This window comes from Gracilinanus agilis, chromosome 1, assembly GCF_016433145.1.
Source record: "Gracilinanus agilis isolate LMUSP501 chromosome 1, AgileGrace, whole genome shotgun sequence".
Classification (NCBI taxonomy): Eukaryota; Metazoa; Chordata; class Mammalia; order Didelphimorphia; family Didelphidae; genus Gracilinanus; species Gracilinanus agilis.
Genome location: NC_058130.1, coordinates 778,515,457 through 778,536,090, shown reverse-complemented (window position 1 = coordinate 778,536,090; position 20,634 = coordinate 778,515,457). Strand labels below are relative to the sequence as shown.

Genomic DNA, 20,634 nt, shown 5'->3' with positions numbered 1-20,634 from the left:
CTCCCACGCCAGCGTGCCATAGAAGTGGCAAGTAGATTTCTCTCTTGGGTCCTCCCTCTTCTATATGTAGCGTGCCATGAGCACAGATGATCTCTAAGATCTCTTCCCCTTCATCACTAACATTACAGAAGCCATTTTGTCCAATCTAGACATGAGCATCAATCTTCTCTACAACTGTGTGGGAGGGAGGACCCTAAGGAAAACCATCTGCCTTATCAATGTCCATCCTAATATGAGGGAGATGGAAGGAGGGAGGAAGAAAGGAAAGAACAGGAAGGAGAAAAGTAAAGAAGGGAGGGAGAAAGAGGAAGGAAGAAGAAGGGAGTGAGGGGAAAAGGAAGAAAAGAAGGGAGGGAAAAAGTGGCTGCCCAGGGAACACATACTATCACATCCCCAGGCCTAGCCACTTTTCTCAGCTGCCATATCACAGACATTAAAACCCCAAGAAGTTTTGCAAATGAATTGTTTTCTCTAGGCTGTTCCCCACTTGTACCTGTGAAGCTCTTTCTGGAAGCCTAGTTTAGGCCTCTGCCTTTTTTCCTCTTGAGATTCTCTCTCCAAGGCTGGCTCATGAGCTCTTTCTTGCTTCTAAGTGCTTTACTCCTTTTCACTCTGGGCAAACCAGTGCCACCTCCACTTTGATCTCTGGTATCTATGCCATGTCCACCTTTGCCCAAGTTGCTGATAAAAATGTTAAACGGGGAGCCAAACATGCCCAGACACTTCACTGGAGCCCTCATTCCAAGCTGACACCAAACAGCCAATTCAGAATCTCCAATGTGTCTCTCATTTTCTCCATGAGAACGGCCTGAGAGACTGAGGCTTTGCTAAACTCTAGGCAGACAGACCAGCTTAGGAACCCAGGCATAAAAGGAGAAGAGGAGAGCCTGCAAGGCTGGTTCTGGATGAAGCCAGGCCACTGGCTCTTTTTAAAAATGCACCTTCCTTTCCCTGATCTTCCCTTTCTTTGGTTGTTTACCACTGGGCCTGGAACAGGCATCAGCTCACTGAACAGTAGCAGTCTGCAGACTCCACTTGATTTCCTTCTCTGGAAATTAAGACAATCATTTGATTTCTCCAGGCCTGCAGTCCCTTTTTGGTTTCCCATTTCCTTTCTTCTTCTTAAAAAAAAAACCCTTACCTTCTGAGAATTGATTCTAAGTACTGGTTCCAGGGAGGAAGAACAGAAAGGGCCAGGCAATGCCCAGGGTCACCCAGCTAGGAAGTGTCTGAAGCTATATTTGAACCCAGGACTTCCTGTCTTCAGGCATGGCACTCTATCCACGGTGCCCTTAGCAAGATCATTAAGATATGCCAGTTGTGGCATCCCAGCACAGTTAATCTGGGCCAGGTGCCCAATCCTATAGGAGTATCTCAGTGCTCCTTTATGATCTTTCTACTTCTCTTTAATACCAGCTCCCTCTAAGCTGTCTGGGTACTGCTCTGGCCAGTACAAAGATCAGGTTTTTTTTTTTTTTTTAACTCTTACCTTCCATCTTAGAAACAATACTGTGGCTTAGTTCCAAGGCAGAAGAGCAGAAAGAGCTAGACAATGGAGGTGAGTGACTTGCCCAGTCACACGGCTGGAAATGTCTGAGGCCAAATGTGAATCCACCACCTCCTATCTCTAAGCCTGGTTTCTATGGACTGAGCCATCCAACTACCTCTTTTGAGTCCTTTCTAGATTTTTCTTTTGGAAACTGGAGAGAATCTCTCTTGCTGTGCGAGGTCCTGAACTGCGGTCACTTTCTGGGCCCAAGTATGAGGCCAGCTGGGTGCAGAAAAATGCAGGTGGTTTTTTCTTTCCTGCTGCTTTTTCTGCTAAAAGTCTTTCTGATTGTGTTTTTTGTAAACCCAAGGACACAATAAAGGAAGTGCTGAGGCAGACTGTATGTGGCATACTGCAGAGACTAAACCACAGCCAGGGTGTCACCTCCTTAGCCAACTTCCTTTTCTCCACATTTCTTATCACCTCACGGGCACCACCCAAGGTACAGAGGCTGATAAAATGGGCCTTCAACAGGACCAAACCCTAAACTCAATCTGTCCTCCCAGGGAGTGTGAGGGGGTGTGTGTGGGTACTTTGACACAAGTGTGTTTTGAAACCTCTACCATACCCTTCCTCCAATGTCTCCTCACAACAAGAAGGCTACCCTAGACTCTCAAAGCCTAGCCACAGGTTCTGGTAGATGAAAAGCTTTGCGTAGAGGCCCAGAGAGCCCCGTGGGCTCTGTTTCTGCCATCTAAGACCATAATCATAGACTCACAGAACTGGAGAGTTTGAAGGGACCTCAATAGCAATCTCATGAAAACTGCACAGAAAAGGAATGTCTATGGACAGTTAGAGGATGCAGTAGATAAAGAGCCAGGCCTAGAGACAGGAAGTCCTGAGTTCAAATCTGACTTTCTAGCTGAGTGACCTTGGGCAAGTCACTTAACCCTCACTGCCTATTTCTTACCATTCTTTTGTCTAGGAACCAAACCTGAGTACTGATTTTAAGACAGAAGGTAAAAGTTAAAAAAAAAAAAAAAGGAAGAGAAAAAGAATGTCCACCATACCATCTTCTATAGCAGCTGCAAACTGGCTAAGATTTTTGGGATGCCCAATGCTTGTCCTTGGAAGGAATACAATCAATCCTGGAAGTGATCTCTCCATTGTCCTTTGCTTTCTGCAGAATCACAGCAGTAGAAGCAACTGCTATTATGATCCATTTGTTCCCAGACACACTGCCTGCAACCTCTTCCTCAAATAGTACACAACCATTCCCATCATATGACTGAGCACAACCTAGATCTACTACTTGCCGTCTCCCATTCCTCAACTGCAAATTCATTCCTCCTCCTAATGGGCTGAAAAAAGCACAGTCTGGTCTCTAATCTTTTTTTTTTTTTTTTTTAAACCCTTAACTTCTGTGTATTGGCTCCTAGGTGGATGACTGGTAAGGGTGGGCAATGGGGGTCAAGTGACTTGCCCAGGGTCACACAGCTGGGAAGTGTCTGAGGCCGGATTTGAACCTAGGACCTCCCGTTTCTAGGCCTGACTCTCAATCCACTGAGCTACCCAGCTGCCCTCTGGTCTCTAATCTTGCTTGAAAACTCCCAGAGGAAGAAACCGCCATTTCCTAAGGCAGCCCAATTCCCCTTTTTGGATAGCTTTCATTGTTAGAAAGCTAAGATCTGTTTGTTAGTGATGAATTTTCAGTCCAATAAACATTTTCACTGACATTTACTGTGTCTGTGATCCTGGATAAGTCACTTTGCCTTCTAGCCTGTTTCCTCAACTGTATAATGGGGGAAAAGAACAGCACCTATATATCAGAGTTGTTTTCAGTTGTTGTGAGATAATATTCGTAAAGTACTTAACAGAGTGCCCGGCACAAAGAAGGTGCTCTAGAAATGATTCCCTTCCTTTTCCTTTCTCTGAGTGCCCACTTTTATGGACCATTTCAGAGAGAGGTACTGGGGATGTGAAGACAAAGAAAATAATTTGTGCCCTCAATGTGCTTATATTCTCCAGGAGGGAAAACAACTTGGGGCAGCTAGCTGGCTCAATGGATGAGAGAGCCAGGCCTAGAGAAAGAAGGTCCTGGGTTCAAATCATTCAGACATTTCCCGTGTGACCCTGGGCAAGTCACTTAGCCCTTACCGCTCTTCTGCCTTAGAACTAAGTAAAGTTAAAAAAAAAATTAAAAAATAAAGATTTACTTTTCCACCACTAAAATTGAGGCCAACTCACTCAGCATGTGGATAACTACCAGGCTTTCCACTACATCTGAAAACATTGGCAAACACAAGGATGTACTGTAGTCAGGTGGGCTATCCTCTGACAAATATTTTTCTCTTGTGAGAACCCCAGGTGATAAACTTGGCAGGATGCAATGTGGCGAAATCAACTTTGGGCCCAGCTTTCAGAACTACGTTTTCCTGAGTTCTCTATCGGTAATTTCTCTAACAAGCATCACATCTACATGTTTGTGCCTTACTTAGGGCCCTTCTAAGATTGGGAACTCTATGAAGGAAGCAGTGTCCTAGCTAAGTTTTTGGAGCTCCTCCCATGCTCAGCAGAATGTTCTGCACACAGCAGGTGCCTAATGGTTGTCATCCTTTGTACTGAAAGAGGACTAAAATGACATCACTGGTGAAGTCTTTTGAACCATGCATAAACTGGATTTCAGAAAGGCAGAGAGATACAAAGTCAGTGGCCAGTCATCAAAGTCTGGTGGTGAGACTGAAGAGTGAAAACGGTTCTGGGATTAATTACATCAGGATCAGTTTATAAGCAAGATAGCTTTCTAAAATGTTTAGAAAATTAAAAATGAGAAGCTCTTTTCGGTGGAGGATGGTAACATTTTAAAGCGCAGGTGAACGTTAAGAGATCAAAACAAATGTCTGTGAAATGAATGAATCAAAACACTTAAAGATCTCAATGAACCTCAGAGCTGAAGGGCCATTTCTTTTTCAAATAAGCTTAAATCTGAAGAAGAAAGGTGACAGTGCCAAGGCCACCATCAGGTGAGTGGGCCAGGCCACAAACACAAATCTGACAATAGGTGCTCTCTATTTAAAACCTGACTCCAACACTAATAATGTCAGGAACAATGGCCTTCAAACATGGCATTGTTTTACGGAGATTGTTTAAGTCCAATCTGGTTCTGCCTTGCTTCTGGTCCATTCACTACTTCACTCCTGAAAGGAATGACGTCCTCTCAAGGACTCAAAGCAAGACATCTTTGCAATCACTTAACGTACATAGAGGACATGAAGCTACGTAGCTCCACCAAGACCCATCCAACAGCTCGGTCATTTTTTACCAACAATATCAAAATGTCATTTTAGACCTAATAAATGAACAAGTCTTGATATAGGCCAAGAAAAGAGACTGAAGGCTGAGAGTGAATGCTTACAACTACTTTAGGGTCTGGCCAAGTATCCAATTTATATATTCCTCCGACTATAAGGCTATTTAGCACACATCTCTAGATCTTTTCCCCAAGAATAATACAAGATGATAATACATGAAAAACTCACATTAAATTGCTTATTATCTTGGGGGGGGGGGCGCGGATGACAATTTGGAGCTTATAATTCTAGAAAACCTGTTGAAAATTATGATTACATGTAATTGGGAAAATAAAATATTAAAAAAGAACATCATGAGAGATTTGCTAACATCTAGGTAAACTCTACTCTCACAATTCTTCCAATCTTCTAGACTAGTAACCCTGCCAGAAAAGGATACTGAGTGAGTCTGGCCCTTGGTGATCACTCCTATCTTTTGTAGCTGTTCTCTAAAGATTCCTTTAATGATTTTTTGTAGAATTGGGCCAGGAATAGAAATCAAACTAATGGGCTTCTTACTTTCTGTCCTTGATGATGATGATGACTCTTCCTGAGCCTTGTGGCACTGTTCAGATTCTCGACACCAACAGTGGCTTCAACACTCACACTAACACATTTCTGTTTGTTTTTGTTGTTGTTGTTGTTTTTAAACCCTTACCTTCCATTTTGGGGTCAATACTGTATATTGGCTCCAAGGCAGAAGAGCGAGATAAGGGCTAGGCAATGGGGGTCAAGTGACTTGCCCAGGGTCACATAGCTGGGAAGTGTCTGAGGCCAGATTTGAACCCAGGACCTCCTGTCTCTGGGCCCAGTTCTCAATCCACTGAGCTACCCAGCTGCCCCACACTAACACATTTCTGGCCATTGGCAAAGGGCTCATTTAGGCCCAGTAACTTGGTGAGTTTCCATATTGATCTCTCTTTAAACAACTTCCCCATTATATCTCATTAGATCTGCTTTTCTTTGTACCTTCAGAATTTTAGGCCTGGAAGTTTGCCATCCTTCCCAGAACTTCCTTTATGGAACTTTAGTTTATGGAACGAATAAATGAAAAAGTCTTTATAAACACTTCTGTGTGTGTCCTATGCACTTAAGATACAAATGAAAAATCAATTCAGCCTCTGCTCTCAAGGTCCACATTCTAATAAAGGGAGACAACATGTGTACAAGGCTTCAGTTATAGGACAGGCGGAAAGACCTAGGGAGCTCAGTGGATAGAGAGCCAGGCCTAGAGACGGGAGATCCTGGGTTCAAATATGGCCTCAGACACTTCCTAGCTGTATGACCCTGAGCAAGTCACTTAACCCCCCATTGCCATTTAATCCTCATTGCTCTTCTGCCTTGGAGCCAATATTTAGTATCCAATCTAAGACAGAAGGTAAGGGTTAAAAAAAATGTTTTGCTGATGATAATTTAATGGATCTATGATGTCATCCCTATACCTCTCTCCAACTGTGCAGATGGTAACCTATCCATTCCCTTTAATTCCTTGTAATGCCTTTCCCTGTTTTCTTTTAAAACTCCACACAGCAGTCACCCACCCACCCACCCACCCACCCACCATCCATCCTCATCATCCTTGGTGCCCTCCAAAGCCTCTACTGAAGGTAGGGCCCAGACCAGCTATCTCTTCATGTCCCACCCAAAGGCATACACCTTGGCCTTCTCCGTCAGGCCTCTTTAATGAGTCCTCTCCCCAGTTTTCTTCCTCTATTAAGGCTATATGCTCGTTGAGGGCAGTGGCCTGGCACATTGTAGGTGCTTAATGTTAACCTATGGCATGACGTAGGCCTTCCTCTATAGTCATACTATACTGACCAGTCTCCCTCCTCTTCTGACCAGACCTTCCTTGTGATACCTCTTACACCACTTTTTGTGAATAATTCTCTACTGGTCACCTGCTACACAGCCTTCGGGTGAACTACAACTTTATTCCCTAGAGATGGTAGTGACCGTGAGTCACAGGCAGACAGCAGCATCACTAGGAATCCACTGTTGATAGAAAGATGGCCTTTGCTTCAGGGAGATATTGGGGAAACAGTGATCCCGCCCTACTCTCAAAGTCCTTTTCCATCAGGGACTCTGTTCTGTGTGTGTGTGGCCAAGATACTACTGCATCCACTTTATGGGTTGCTCATCTACTGGAATAGCAAACCAAAGCCCTGGAGCCTTTTCATCCCAGATCCGAACTCTATGCTGGACTCCAAGGTGGCAAACATGCACCTCCCACTTTGAGGCCTCACACAGGGTTGAGCAAAGGCATCTCTGCTGATAAATCTTCCAAGGAATCTTGTGTGATTTTACTGTATGGATGGGATAGGCCAGGTTGGAGGGGATCCTTTAAGGCAACATTTTGCTCTCTCCAGATGCTTTCTTTCGTAGTCCGTAAAGAGAGCATTCTTTGTGATTGCAAAGTTCCGATCTCTGCTAGAATGGTCTCTGCAAATGCCTCCTTGTTCCCTTCTCTTGGCTACATGTGTTCAGTAGAGAATTGGCTTAGGCCAGCTTCTATGGACAGAAGTGTGCAGGCGGATGGTCAGGAACTGACTGACCATCTTTTAAGTCATTCTTTCCCCAGTAATAAGATCTGATTCACCCCCAATATTCAGGATCTTCTCATCTTTCAGACACAGAGAAGGATCCTTCGATGCCCACAAAACTGTTGCCTCTGTGTGGATGGACCTTCTCTGTGTATAGTGGACCAGCTTCCTGCCTATTTCTTAGCTTCATGTCTACTTCTTCAGAGAATATAACAAGGACTGTGCAATTCAGAATCTAAACTGGAAATGGGGGAAGCTAGATATATGACTCTGGGCAAGTCACTTAACCCTGTTTTCCTGAGCACCCCGTCCCAAGGTTGTTGTGAGAACCAAATGAGATAATAATTGCAAAATGCCTGGCACATAGTAAGTGCTATAAAAATGTTAGTAGTTCTTATTATTACTGTTAAGCACCGTGGCTCCACAGTTAAAGATGGAGGAAATGGTTTCACAAACTGTTTGTGAGAGTCCTTTCTATTTTTCCTATTTCCTCTTCTCTGAGTTTCATCCTTTGGTCTTTCAGGTTGGGTTCCCTTTGTTTCTAGCTCTGTCTCCCCCAGGCTCCTCGACCTCTGGCTTCTGGCTTTCTTTACATGTTTTTTGTTGAGTTTTTTTAGTCATACCTTCTGACTTGGTATCAGTTCTAAGACAGAAGAATGAAAAGCTAGGCAACTGGGGTTAAGTGACTTGCCCAGGGTCACTCAGCTAAAAAAGTGTCTGAGGCTAGGTTTGAACTCATGTCCTCCTGACTCCAGTCCTGGTACTCCATCCACTGTGCTACATAGCTACCCCCTTACATATAGCCTTACTATACAATGATTTTCCACGCCAACCCTCTTTTATTTATGTTATTCCTTCTGAATAAGGCACATCCTTCTAGACCTACTCAATAGGTCTTTCCTCACCAAAGCTCAGTGATTGAACTAGTCCCCTTGCCTTTGGATCTCTACTTTTCTTTGCTTGTTACCCATGAGGAATTGCCCCAAAGAGTCATCACTTTTTTTAGACCCTTACCTTCTGTCTTCAATAGATACTAAGATTTGGTTCCAAGGCAGAAGAACAGTAAGGGCTGGGCAAATGGGGTTAAATGACTTGCCCAGGGTCACACAGCTTGGAAGTGTCTGAGGCCATATTTGAACCCAGGACCTTGTCATCAGGCCTGGTTCTCCGTCCACCTAGCTGTCCCTGGAGTCATCACTTTTTACTTGCACAATTCTAATAGCTCTCCTCTCATCTCCTAGGCCTCTTCCTCTCCTCTCCAATCCATCATTCACACAGCTACCAAAATATGCTTTCTAGTGCACAAGTGTGACCATACCATTCCTCTCTTCAAAATGGGCTCTCAATTTTCTTTAGGAAAAATGTAATTCAGTGGGAAAGAGACAACAAAGCAGTCCTTGTCCTCTAGTGGTAGATAATTGATTAAAGAAAACATCTACAAAGAGAAGTAGATACAAAAATATAAAAGAGAAAACACAAAGTAATTTTGGGTAGTAACAAGGGATACCAGGCACCAGATCAGGAAAAGCTCTTCAGCTGAGCCCTGAATCAAACCAGGGATGACTTTAAGGTGGCAAAACTGAGGGACAAACCTGAGGCCTCAGATATTTCCTGTGTAAATCACTCAATCTCCCAAAACCCAACTCTTGCTGCTTGTCTGTGTTTAGAGTTACTAAGACAGAAAGTGAGGATTAAAAAAAAAAAATGGTGGAAGGGGGCAGCTGGGTAGCTCAGTGGATTGAGAGTCAGGCCTAGAGATGGGAGGTCCTAGGTTCAAATCTGGCCTCAGACAATTCCCAGCTACGTGACCCTGGGCAAGTCACTTGACCCCCATTGCCCACCTTTACCACTCTTCCACCTAGGAGCCAATACACAGAAGTTAAGGGTTTTAAAAATGTAAAAAAAAAAAAAAAATGATGGTGCCCTTGACATAAATGGGTTAAGAATGTGGAAACAGATTTAATCCTGCCATTCTTCTAGAAAAATTCCCATTTTTAGAAGACAGTTTGGACTGACCAATTGAAGGCCTAAGCTGAAGACCAAAGTCTGGTTTTTACCTGCTTCTGATAATTGCTTCAGTCAGGATTCTTTGTTTCTGAATTTAGCTCAGAGTTCAGCTGGTCCATAAAGGTTAAGTTTGGAAATCCAGCTCTTCTGCTAACCACAGATCTTGTCCTGAACAAGGCATGTTTGCTGGCCTTGGGGATCTGTGTGAGAAAGAAAGGAAAGGCCTGGCATCTGGCCACCAAACTAGTTTTCAAGGACGTATGTTTTGCCATCCAAAGGTCTGGGTGCTTCTCTAGCACCTGGAATCCAACAACTGAGTTCTTCAACCCGTGGGAAGAGAAGGAGTACATTGAATTTCATGCGCCTCAACTCTGTAAGCAAGTATTCTGTACTTAACCCATTTACCCTGCTCTAGACACTGTGGGCTCCCTCCTCTCCTGTGTGGCTTTTGCTTTAAAAGTCCCTATGCTATGTGGACACGGAATCTAGAAGCCCCCAAACTTGTAGCCTAGAAAGAGTCACCAAGTGACTCTTTAGGGCAGTAAGCAGTACATCCCGTCAGTCTCCTAAGCTGAAGGTCCTGAGTTCGCTACTCAGAAGAGGGTGGTAAAGGTGATAAAGTGGGAAAGGCTTCTGGAGACAAAGAAGAGTCACTTGGCTTGGGCTTGACCCCACCTGCTGGGAATGGTCACCCCCACTTAAAAACTACTTTAAAGTCTATTGTTAGTCTGAGACTAGTAAAGTTGGACTTTCCCTCAGGGAGGAGCTCTCATGTGACAAGGGCAAACCTAGGCTGTCACCTTTAAGCTAAGTAAACTGGGGCTCGTTAACTCTTTCTAGGCTACAAGTTTGGGGGCTTCTAGATTCCAGATCGACAGCTATAATGGGCATTGGGTACTCTGGTACCACAGTGCCTGTAGGGTCCCTAGGCACACCTCCCCTGGTCCAGTTAGTTAAAAGCAATTTCTAGACCCTAACTCCTCGAGCATTGAGTCATGGGTTGATGAGAAGAGAGCTGGGTCCAGGGAAAAGATAAACTGTTTTGGACATAGTGAATTTGAAATGGGCATATATCCAAATTGATTTCTCTAGCAGGTACTTGGTGATAGGGAGCAGGAGAGAGGAGAGCTAATACAATAAAAAGGCCTTCAAGGCCCTCCCTCCACATTCAGCTCTAACTGTTTTCAGCTCTGTTTGACATCACTGTGTTCCAGTCAAACCAGAGAGTAGCTAGTGATTCTGGATCTCCTCATCCATTTGAGTGAATTTGCAGTCAGATGGACCCAATCCTGGGAATATACTTCCTCAAGGTCTGACCTAGAGACCATTTACTTAAAGAAGGCTTCTCCAACCTGCAACTCCTCTTCCCTCTTATCTGACATTGTGCTGTACCTCCAGGGATCCCAAAGAACTGTACCCTATGAAATGTCTATTAGTTTCAGTGCTGTATAGTTTACTATGCTGATTATGCTGTATGTCCATCCTTGCCTCCTTCTGGCCCCAGAGGAATACAGATCAAGGACTCTACCACTTTTTTAACCTTTCATTTCCAATGCTAGCACAGTGCCTTCTACCTAAAAAGAACTTAATAAACATCAGAGAACTCAGTCAAGAGTTTAATCCCACTTACCTTAGCTAAGTCATGGCCTCTCCTGGAACCTTAATTTCATCACTGTAAAAGGAGGGGGCTGGCTGGATTGCTCTCAAGTTCCCTTGTCTCATTCTATTTCCTCAGGGTCTTCTTAAATCTTAAATCTCTGGTGATGGATGAGTCAGCAGGCACTGTGACTACTTAACTAGAGACCAGTCCAGAGCAAAGTGCTCTGGAAACCCAGCTGTTTCCTTTCATCCTATGTGTTTAGTTCTTTGCACAGCCTGGCAGAAGGCAGGCAGGGAATCCTGCAGCCCAGGCCCACTTCCAGGAGGCTGGAAGCTTCGGGAGGATCCTAATTGCTTCCATTCTGTGCTCAGCCTCAGGGGCCTTACCTTATGGGCAGTTTACAAATGAGAGTTTCTGTACTGTCTCCTCTGATGCTCAGAAAAATATTCTGACTTGGGCCATGAGGGGACTTTCATCCCCCTTCTATGGATGAGCAAAGGGAAGCCTGGAGGGGCTAAGAGTTGTCCGGGGTCCAGGCAAGGACCCCCACAGAGGCTGATGCAGGCCCCCCAATGCAGTCAGCCTTACACTTGTCACTACAGCGCTGCCAGGGTCAGACCGGGCATGGGAACAGTACGGCGGGAAGCGACCAACATCAGCTGGGAAGTCGCAGGGGGCGGGGAGGGAAGCCGGCGTCATGGCCAGGAAATAGCGCCAGAGTCTGACAGGGTATCAGACAGTCCCAGCGACTGCGCAAGCGCACTGGGTCCGCCAACAGCATCCTAGGGCGCATGCGCAGGCAGAGGTAAACGTGATCGAGCCAAATGACAGTGACAGAAGCGGGCTACTCTGGTTAGTAGTGCGCATGCGCAAACCGAGTTAGACGTGTTTGCAACCAAACATCCAGGCTTGTCCCCTAGACCTGAAGCGCATGCGCATCCAATGTTAAAGCTCAGCAGAGGCCATCACCGCCTCTCTTTAGGGCGCGCCTGCGCAGTGGCAGGTTATGGGGGGCGTGTCGGTCCCGAGTGTACAACAGCGAGGTCCCCCTCCCCTGGGGCTCCTATGGCGCATGCCCAGTAGCAGGTGGAAGGCGCGTCCTCCCCGAGGAGTCGGAGCCCCCCTCCCTTTCTGGCCCCAGCGCCTGCGCAGCCGCACCAGGTCCCGGAGGGGAGGTCCCGGCCCGCTCCCTCCCCGCCCCCCAGCCCAAGGCCAGGCCCTCACCCTCCGCGAATGCTGGCGGCCCCGGAGCGCCACGGGCCACGGCTGCCGAGGTACCTCAGCGCGCGCTCATTCGCTCGCTCCCTCCGCCGCCGCCGCCGCCGCCGCCCGTCACGTCAGTCAGACTCCGGCTGCGGCGGCTCCGGAGCCTCCTCCGCGGGATCCTGTCACCTGACGCAGGGGATGAGATCTACGCAAAGGCACTTCCGGCTCTCTACCGGAAGGGAACGGCGGACACCGTGGGCGGAGACACCTTCGGCCTAAAGACCTAGGTTCCGCCAGCTGGGACGCATGTGGGTTGCGGAAGGGGGAAAGACCAGGCCCTGAGTGTCTAGGGAATGTACGCAAACGGCAGAGCTAAGGGCGGAGTCTAAACTAGACCCTCACAGTTGGGCGGGGTCTCAGAACTAGGAGTGTCAGGGCTGGGAGGGGCCTTAGAACCGGGAATGGCGTGGCCAGAAAGACGCTTAGGATGTGGAATGTTTGGAAGGGGCCTCAGAATAGGGAATCTTAGCTGGGAGGGAAGAGCTAATGAGTGTCTAAAGTTAGATTTGAATTTGGGTTTTCCTGACTTCAGGTCCAGCTCTATCCACTGTGACCCGCCCTAGCTATCTCTAGGACTGACTGGTAGCCCGTCAGATTCTGGCGCTCTCTCCTGGCCACGACGCCAGCTTCCCTCCCCACCCCCTTGCTTGCTGGGTTGCTGGAACATACAGCCTCAATTTAGGAACTGAAGCTGGGCAGATTAGTAAATCAAATAAAAACAAGAGTCAGTATAAGAAAAAAACAACACTGGAAACTAATTCTATAATGACTGCAAAGAGAGACTCAGAGGGAAAATGGATTTTCCACTAGGTCTGCATAAATACCTAGAAGAAATGAAACAAGAAGATTCTATCTTCCTTATTATTGACAAGGGCACCACCCTGCTCTTAGCACCGCCCCCTCACAGTCTCGGAGTGGTTCTGGATTCCTTCGTCTCTCTCCACCCCAACCCCTTTATGGAAGCTATCGCCACCGCCTGTCTATTTCACCTGGGCAAATTCTCTTGTAGACGTCATCTCTGCCACAGCTCTCCAATCGGCCCCCTTCTCTCCTCCGACACTGCTGGTATAGACTCTGCTCTCCTCACACCTGAACTACTGTGGTAGCTGCTGGGGTTCTGCCCTTTCACGTCCATCCTCCATTCAGCCACCAAAGTGATTTTCCTGAAGCTCAGGTTCAATCATGTAACTCCTCTGCTCAATAGAATCCAGGAGCTTCCTATTGCCCCTAGGTTCAAACACAAAATGTTCTGTTTGGCATTCGGACCTCTTCATAACCTAGCTCCCTCCCACCTTTCCAGTCTTCTTATCCCTTACTCCTTGACAGTGGCCAGCCTTTTGGCTCCATTTCTCAGCTTTGGGCATTTCCTCCGGTCATATCCCTGGAATCCTCTTCCCTCCTGGACTCTGATTACTGACCTCAATGACTAAGTCCCAACTAAAATTTTCAAAAGACTCAGTTTCAAAGCAGAACAACAGTAAGGGCTAGGCAATTGGGTTTAAGTGACTTGCCCAAGGTCACCCTGCTAGGAAGAGTCTGGGGCCAAATTTGAACCTCCTGGCCCCTGAGCCACCTAGCTGTCTCCCCTTCAACCTTAAAACATCTTCACTAAACCCTGAAGGCAGTGATGGGCAAACTTTTTAAAGAGGGGGCCAAAGGAAAGGAAATGCTCATCTCTCAGGCTGTTTCTAAGGCAGCTCTTTCGAAGTTTCATTGTATTATATCCTTCTCGTTGTATTCCTCAGATTAGGAATAATGTAGCTTGACCGATTAAAACATTTCAGAGGGCCACATCTGGCCCCCAGGCTGTAGTTTGCCCAGCACTGCCTTAAGGGATAGTCCTATATCTCTCCTTTTCTAGACAAATTCCTTGAAAATTCCTTCTACGTGTGCTGCCTCGCCTTTCTCTCCTCCACCCTTTCCAATCAGGTTTCCAATCTCATCTCTCAACTGAAACTGCTGTCTCTAAAGTTATTAATGGTTTTTAAGTTACCAGATCTGATGATATTTTCTGAGCCCCAAAATTTCTTGACCCATCTGCTGCATTTGTCATTGTTGATTACCCTCTCCTGGATATTCTGTCTTCCTTGAGTTTTGTGACACTCCTCTCTCCTGGCTGTCCTGCCAGTTTGATGTCCCCCTCCCCTTCTCAGACTTCTCTATTGGCTTATTATTCTCATCATGTGTCCTAACTGTGGGGGCCCCACAGTGTTCTTTCCTGGGTTGCCTTCTTTATGTACTTTCCCTTCACAACCTCATCAGCTCCCATGGGTTTAACTATCTATGTAGATGTCTCATAGCTCTCTATATTCAATTCATTGATCTTCTGTCCTCCATCACCAGTTGTCTATTGAAGTGATGGGCAGGCCAGATGAAGCCCCCTGAAATGTTCTATCCAGCCCATCTGAGGAATACAATGAGTAGGAGACAATACACTGAAACTTTGAAAGAGTTGCCTTAGAAACAGCCTGACAGATAAGCATTTCCTTTCCTTTGGCCCCCTTTTTAAAAAGTTTGCCCATCCAAAAAACTGGAAAAGGAGGGTATGTCCTTCAATTGGGGAATGGCTGAACAAATTGTGGTATATGCTGGTGATGGAATACTATTGTGCTCAAAGGAATAATAACCTGGAGGAATTCCATGTGAACTGGAAAGACCTCCAGGAATTGATGAAGAGTGAAAGGAGCAGAACCAGGAGAACATTGTACACAGAGACTGATACACTGTGGTAAAATAGAAAGTAATGGACTTCTGTACTAGCAGCAATGCAATGACACAGGACAGTTCTGAGGGATTTATGGAAAAGAATGCTACCCACATTCAGAGGAAGGACTGCAGGAGAGGAAACGTATAAGAAAAACAACTGCTTGAACGCATGGGTTGAGGCGGACATGATTGGGGATGTAGACTCGAAACTACCACACCAATGCAACTATCAACAATTTGGAAATAAGTCTTGATCAATGACACATGTTAAAACCAGTGGAAATGTGCATTGGCCATGGAGGGAAGGGAGTGCGGGGGGGGGGGGGGAGGTGTGTGAAGGGGAAAGTAGGAGCATGAATCATGTAACCATGTTAAAAATTAATATTAATAAATGGTTAAAAAAAAGTTTGCCCATCACTGGTTTATTGGACATTTCATATTGAACATCCCAAAGGCATCTTCAACTCGCCCTGTGCAAATGAATTATCTTTCCCTTTAAACTCTTCCTTATTTCTGTTGAAGGTGTCACCAGCTTTCCAATCTCCTAGGTTCATTCTCCTTTGTGAACGTGAAATCCCCTACTTGTCCCTCCCAAGATTACATATTCTGTCGTCTTGTTCTGCAATGGTTCTGTGCTTTGTAAGCTCTGAAAAATTACCACCGAGGTTGTCATAGAAGACCTTCATAGCATGCAGAGTACATGTCATAAACTGCACACCCTGTGTGCATTTTGGACTTCACTTCTGTCAAATGGCATTATATTTTTTATTTCACTTCTGACTCCTCTATCTTATATGTATGCAAATTGCCTTTATAAGGGTTCTGATCTATTTTTGGCTCCAAAGTGCCTTTATAAGGGGTCTGATTTCAAGGCTCTAGGTCTTTGGGTACTGAACCTGAGACCAACTTTATTGTGAGATTGGATCCCTCCCTCAATAAGCCTATTTCGTTTGGGCTTGGAGTCTTGGTTTTTATTTTCTGTGTCTAGGCTAAGAAGTTTTTGCCACAACCCTGATGTGATTGGGCAGAAATCCTGACCTTTATGGTTTTCTTCTCCAAGAAGGGATTCTCTTTTTGGGTTCCTGCATCAGGGGCTATTTGCTTTCAGTCCCTTTTTGAGGGGGAGATCAGCAAATGAAGATTCTTCGCCCATTTGGATCTACTTCAAGCTTGTGAATCTACTTTTCAAAACTGCATAGATTGAAATCTACTCATATCTTTCTTTTCTTTTAAATCTTCTGACCCTAATTATCAAAATAGTCATAAATTTGGAATATGCCATAGTTCCCAAGTTTCACTTGAAAGAACTTCTGCTTTTTAAAACTGCCCAGTATAAATGTGAAATTTATTCTTGAAATTATGCAGTCATTAGTACAGGCACTTAAATTTTTACTTGTTTGAGTTAATTATACCAGGGAGAAAGTCTATAAGTCTGTTAACTAGCTGTAACTGTTGACTGGTTAGTATAGTTCTAACTAGCAGAAGCGAAAGGTGTGGCTTTGTGCCCCTAAATGAGAAAACAGGGTTTGGACAGTGTACCTAGTCTGTACCAGAACGGTTCTCCCTTCTCCAGGTAACACTCCTAATGGATGCTTCTGAAAAGGGGACTAGGCTAAGTAGGAGAGAAATTCCTAAAGACTTTCCATTGGAAAAATTTTTAATTGCGTGGGACAAAGAAAAATTACCAGTAGACAAGGGGATGGATAGGAATAATGCTATTATTAGATATTGCTTTAATTTGTGTAAGACCCTTTGGAACTTTTGGCCTAAATTTGGAAACTTTGCTCTTTATACTCTAGACAAATTAGAAACCCTTCCAGAAAAACAGGGAAAATGGGAACAGTTAAAATACTTGGTTTGTTAGAAAAAATTATTTACTATGATTTTTGAAGAAAGCAGACAAGGAAAGAATGAACTTTATCCAGTATTGGCTGCCCCTTTGGCTCCTCCTTCCTGTTGTGAACCTGAAGAAAAACAGGATAAAAGGAGGATGGAGGAGGGGAAATCTGGCCCAGTTTCTACTTTCCCTATAATAAATAAATCCCAGCTAAATGCTCAAGAAAATCTAATTTAGATCAAAGAACATCATCCTTTTAGACTTTCTGATTTCTGGTAGATTTCTGGCTATCTAGAGACAACCACCCCAACCCCTTATGATGAAGACCCCATAGCTGTTTTAGACTTATTTAAATCTATTTTTAGAAGGCATAACCCTATTTGGACTGATGTACAAGACATAATGGAGTTTTGCTGTCAGATGGAGAGAGACTAGGAATTATGAAAATAACCAGTCCTGTTGTGGCTGGTCCAGGAGGAGAAGCAACATGGCCCCTATAGGACTCCAGTTAGGATCCTAATATTGTAGGAGATATACTATCAGTAGGCCTGTCTCTCAGTTCATTATGGTGAACAGAAAATTGCAGACACAGTAAGGCAGCAATGAGTGGCTCCGAGGATTATTTCATTGGCTTTTCATAGAACATTAGGGTGCTTCAAATGTATGGCCTTTAATCAACATGTTTTTAGAAAGGTTGCATATGGTGGTCTTCCTTTGGCATATCTCCATCTGAGTCTTCCCAAATTGATTTTATAAATTTGTCAAAAGTTGGACATTTGAAATGTTTGGTTATTATTGGCAAATTAACAAGGTGGGTGGAAGCTTTCCCTACTTCCAGAGCTATGTGGTTATAATTCTTACTAGGGAGATTGTACCTAGGTATGCCACCCCCCCCCCACATCCCCCAGATCAAATTGATTCAGACAAAGATTCTCATTTTCCTGATATAGTTCTCTCTAGAGTTTATGCTAATTAAGGAATAATACCTAGAATTCATACCCCTTATCCTCAATCACCTGGACAAGGAGAGTGTATAAATAAAGAAATTAAGCTCTTAATTGGGACTATGTCAGGAGATACAATTGAAATAGCCTCATATATTAGCCTTGGCTCTATTTCACTTGAGGAGCAGACCTAGAGGAGATTGTCATATCTCTTCTTGTGAGATGCTATTTAGCCATCCACCCTTGAAAGCAAGACCATTTGTACCAGTCTATACTTCTATGTTAGGGGGCAATTTGTCAGTTGCTAAATATATCAGAGAACAAAAGAATAGGTTAAAGGAATTACATGCTGTTGGGGCTATAGTTCAATCTGGTCCTATTGATTTTTTATTACATGATTTTCATCCTGGTGATGATGTATATATAAAAATTTTTCAGCATTCCAATGTAATCCAATCTGCATGGGAGAGATCTTTTTACATTCTTCTTACTACTCCTACAGCAGTCAAGGTTGAACAGGAGGATTCTTGGATTCTTTGCTCTCACCTCAAACCTGCACCTTTCACTTGTTGTACATGGCCTCCAGTGATTCCTTTCAGACTCTTCTGACCTGGAATCAGGGTACTCTGAAGTTTCCTAAATGTCTCTGAGCAATTTTGTGGCAAGTATGTTTGATCCTCTTACTACCCTTGGGACTACTCATATTTTGGTTTAAGTTTATGACCCAACTACACAGAGGAGTAGGTGTTGCAGATTGCCTTTTTAACCATAGCATATATGGATTACCTCTTTTAGCAGGATGTAGAGCTGGTTCTCCTAAAATATTGGATGCAATTTGACCTCAACTGAAATTTATACATGAGACATCTTTTTGTTCATTCCTTTTAACTTGTGTCACTACTAAAATTAGTCCTTGTGATCAATCTGTTGGAAAGTTTTCTTGTAATTCTCAGACTGTACCACATTTCTCATTCTTTGAACTTTTTTTTTTAAACCCTTACCTTCCATCTTAGAATCAGTACTGCGTATTGGTTCTAGGACAGAAGAGCGGTAAGGGCTAGGCAATGAGGGTTAAGTGACTTTCCCAGGGCCACACAGCTAGGAAGTGTCTGAGGTCACATTTGAATCCAGGACCTCCCATCTCTGGGCCTGGCTTTCAATCCACTGAGTCACCCAGCTGCCCCCTCATTCTTTAAATCTTAATGACTATATAGTTCATCATAATGTCATGATGTGCCCCTTGAAAAACACAGATCTTGGCCTTTTTTCATTTTAATATATCTTCACTCCTGAGGTCATGCACATGAGCAGGACGTATGACACCAATAGTTCTATTATAGAATGTACTCCAACAAAGGGAGACTATCAGTGTCATCCACCTTTGTCTCTTGGCACATTCTTGTTGCCATTCTTTAATGCAGTGTTGGTAGTATGGATCATTATATTAATTTTATTGCAATGAGATCACTAATAGTTCCCATTATAAATGGGTATTCAACATTGATAGTTCTAAAGGATGTATCCACAATTTATTTGGATTGAGTTGTTCTTTTAAAGTAAGGGTCTAGGGGGCAGCTGGGTAGCTGAGTGGATTGAGAGCCAGGCCTAGAGACAGGAGGTCCTAGGTTCAAACCCGGCCTCAGCCACTTCCCAGCTGTGTGACCCTGGGCAAGTCACTTGACCCCCATTGCCCACCCTTACCAATCTTCCACCTATGAGACAATACACCGAAGTACAAGGGTTTAAAAAAAAAAAAGAAATAAGAAAAAAATACTTAAAACACAAAAGGCTGATAAGTTTTTGTGGACAAAGACCCAATTAACTCCTAACTCCTAAAAAACTCTTCTGGGAGGCGGATGCCTTAAATATCAAAATATGAAACTTTTTCTAGGACCACTGAATAACCCCTTCACCTTCACTCTTTTTTTTTTTTTAATTTTTTTCAAACCCTTAACTTCTGTGCATTGGCTCCTAGGTGGAAGAGTGTTAAGGGTGGGCCATGGGGGTCAAGTGACTTGCCCAGGGTCACACAGCTGGGAAGTGTCTGAGGCCAGATTTGAACCCAGGACCTCCCGTCTCTAGGCCTGGCTCTCAATCCACTGAGCTATCCAGCTGCCCCCTCACCTTCACTCTTAATCCGCATCACCCAAACCTTGAGTTCCCTCAAGGCCAGTGCAGGCCTTTTAGCCCACCAGGTCATGGCTTGAACTAAGCCTCCTGTCTCTCCTTGGGCCTCTTTTCTGGGAAGGATTTCAGGGCAGAAAACTCTCAGCTAATATTGTTAGATTTGAATCCAGGTCCTCCCTGCTAACACTTAGCTTTAAGTGAAGGACCCAGGAACTGCTGGCCACTGAAACTCCTGAGGTTGCCCCTGAGGATAAAAAGGTTCATCTCCTGATTGCTTGGTCCCCTACCCTGGGAGAAAGAAATACAAGCAAAAGACGCAGCCAGAGGCTTGTGGAGACGGAACATATTCCTGCTGCCATGTGTGGAGTGGCAGCCATAGCTCCTGGCAGGGCAGAGAGGTCCCTCCCCTGAAAGCCCCCACAGGAGTAGTTACTTATTCAGTGTCACTTGTATGCACCCCGAGAGGGTGTCTCATTTCTCTATTGCCATTAGCTTGAGCCCCTATTGGCTATGTGCCTCCATTACAGCACCCTAGTACCATGTGGCCACTTACCTTCTTCAAATGGGACATTTACATCTAAGATATAATATGAAGCTTTGGTTGGGGGAGACAGAGGGTGTCAGGCAGACCTGGGTTAAAATCTAGCTTTGGGCACTCCCTTAGCTGTGTGACCCTGAGCAAGTCATTTAACCCCATTTACCTAGACCTTGTCCTTCTGTCTTAGAGTTGTTACTAGTAAGGGTTATAGAAAGAGAGAAAGAAAGAAA

General features: G+C 44.7%; 2 protein-coding genes across 2 annotated transcripts in view; one reads left to right on the top strand and one right to left on the bottom strand.

The window, feature by feature from the left end:
* RNF185 (ring finger protein 185) overlaps nucleotides 1-12,327 on the bottom strand; it is a 36,244-nt gene extending 23,917 nt beyond the window's left edge. The window contains exon 1 of the mRNA XM_044674338.1: nucleotides 12,211-12,327. The gene's annotated coding sequence lies outside the window, so the exon portion shown is untranslated. The remainder of the gene's footprint in view (nucleotides 1-12,210) is intronic.
* PLA2G3 (phospholipase A2 group III) overlaps nucleotides 11,611-20,634 on the top strand; it is a 55,532-nt gene continuing 46,508 nt past the window's right edge. The window contains 2 exon segments of the mRNA XM_044685491.1: nucleotides 11,611-11,739; nucleotides 12,192-12,446. Coding sequence (XP_044541426.1) covers nucleotides 11,611-11,739; nucleotides 12,192-12,446 — 384 coding nt within the window.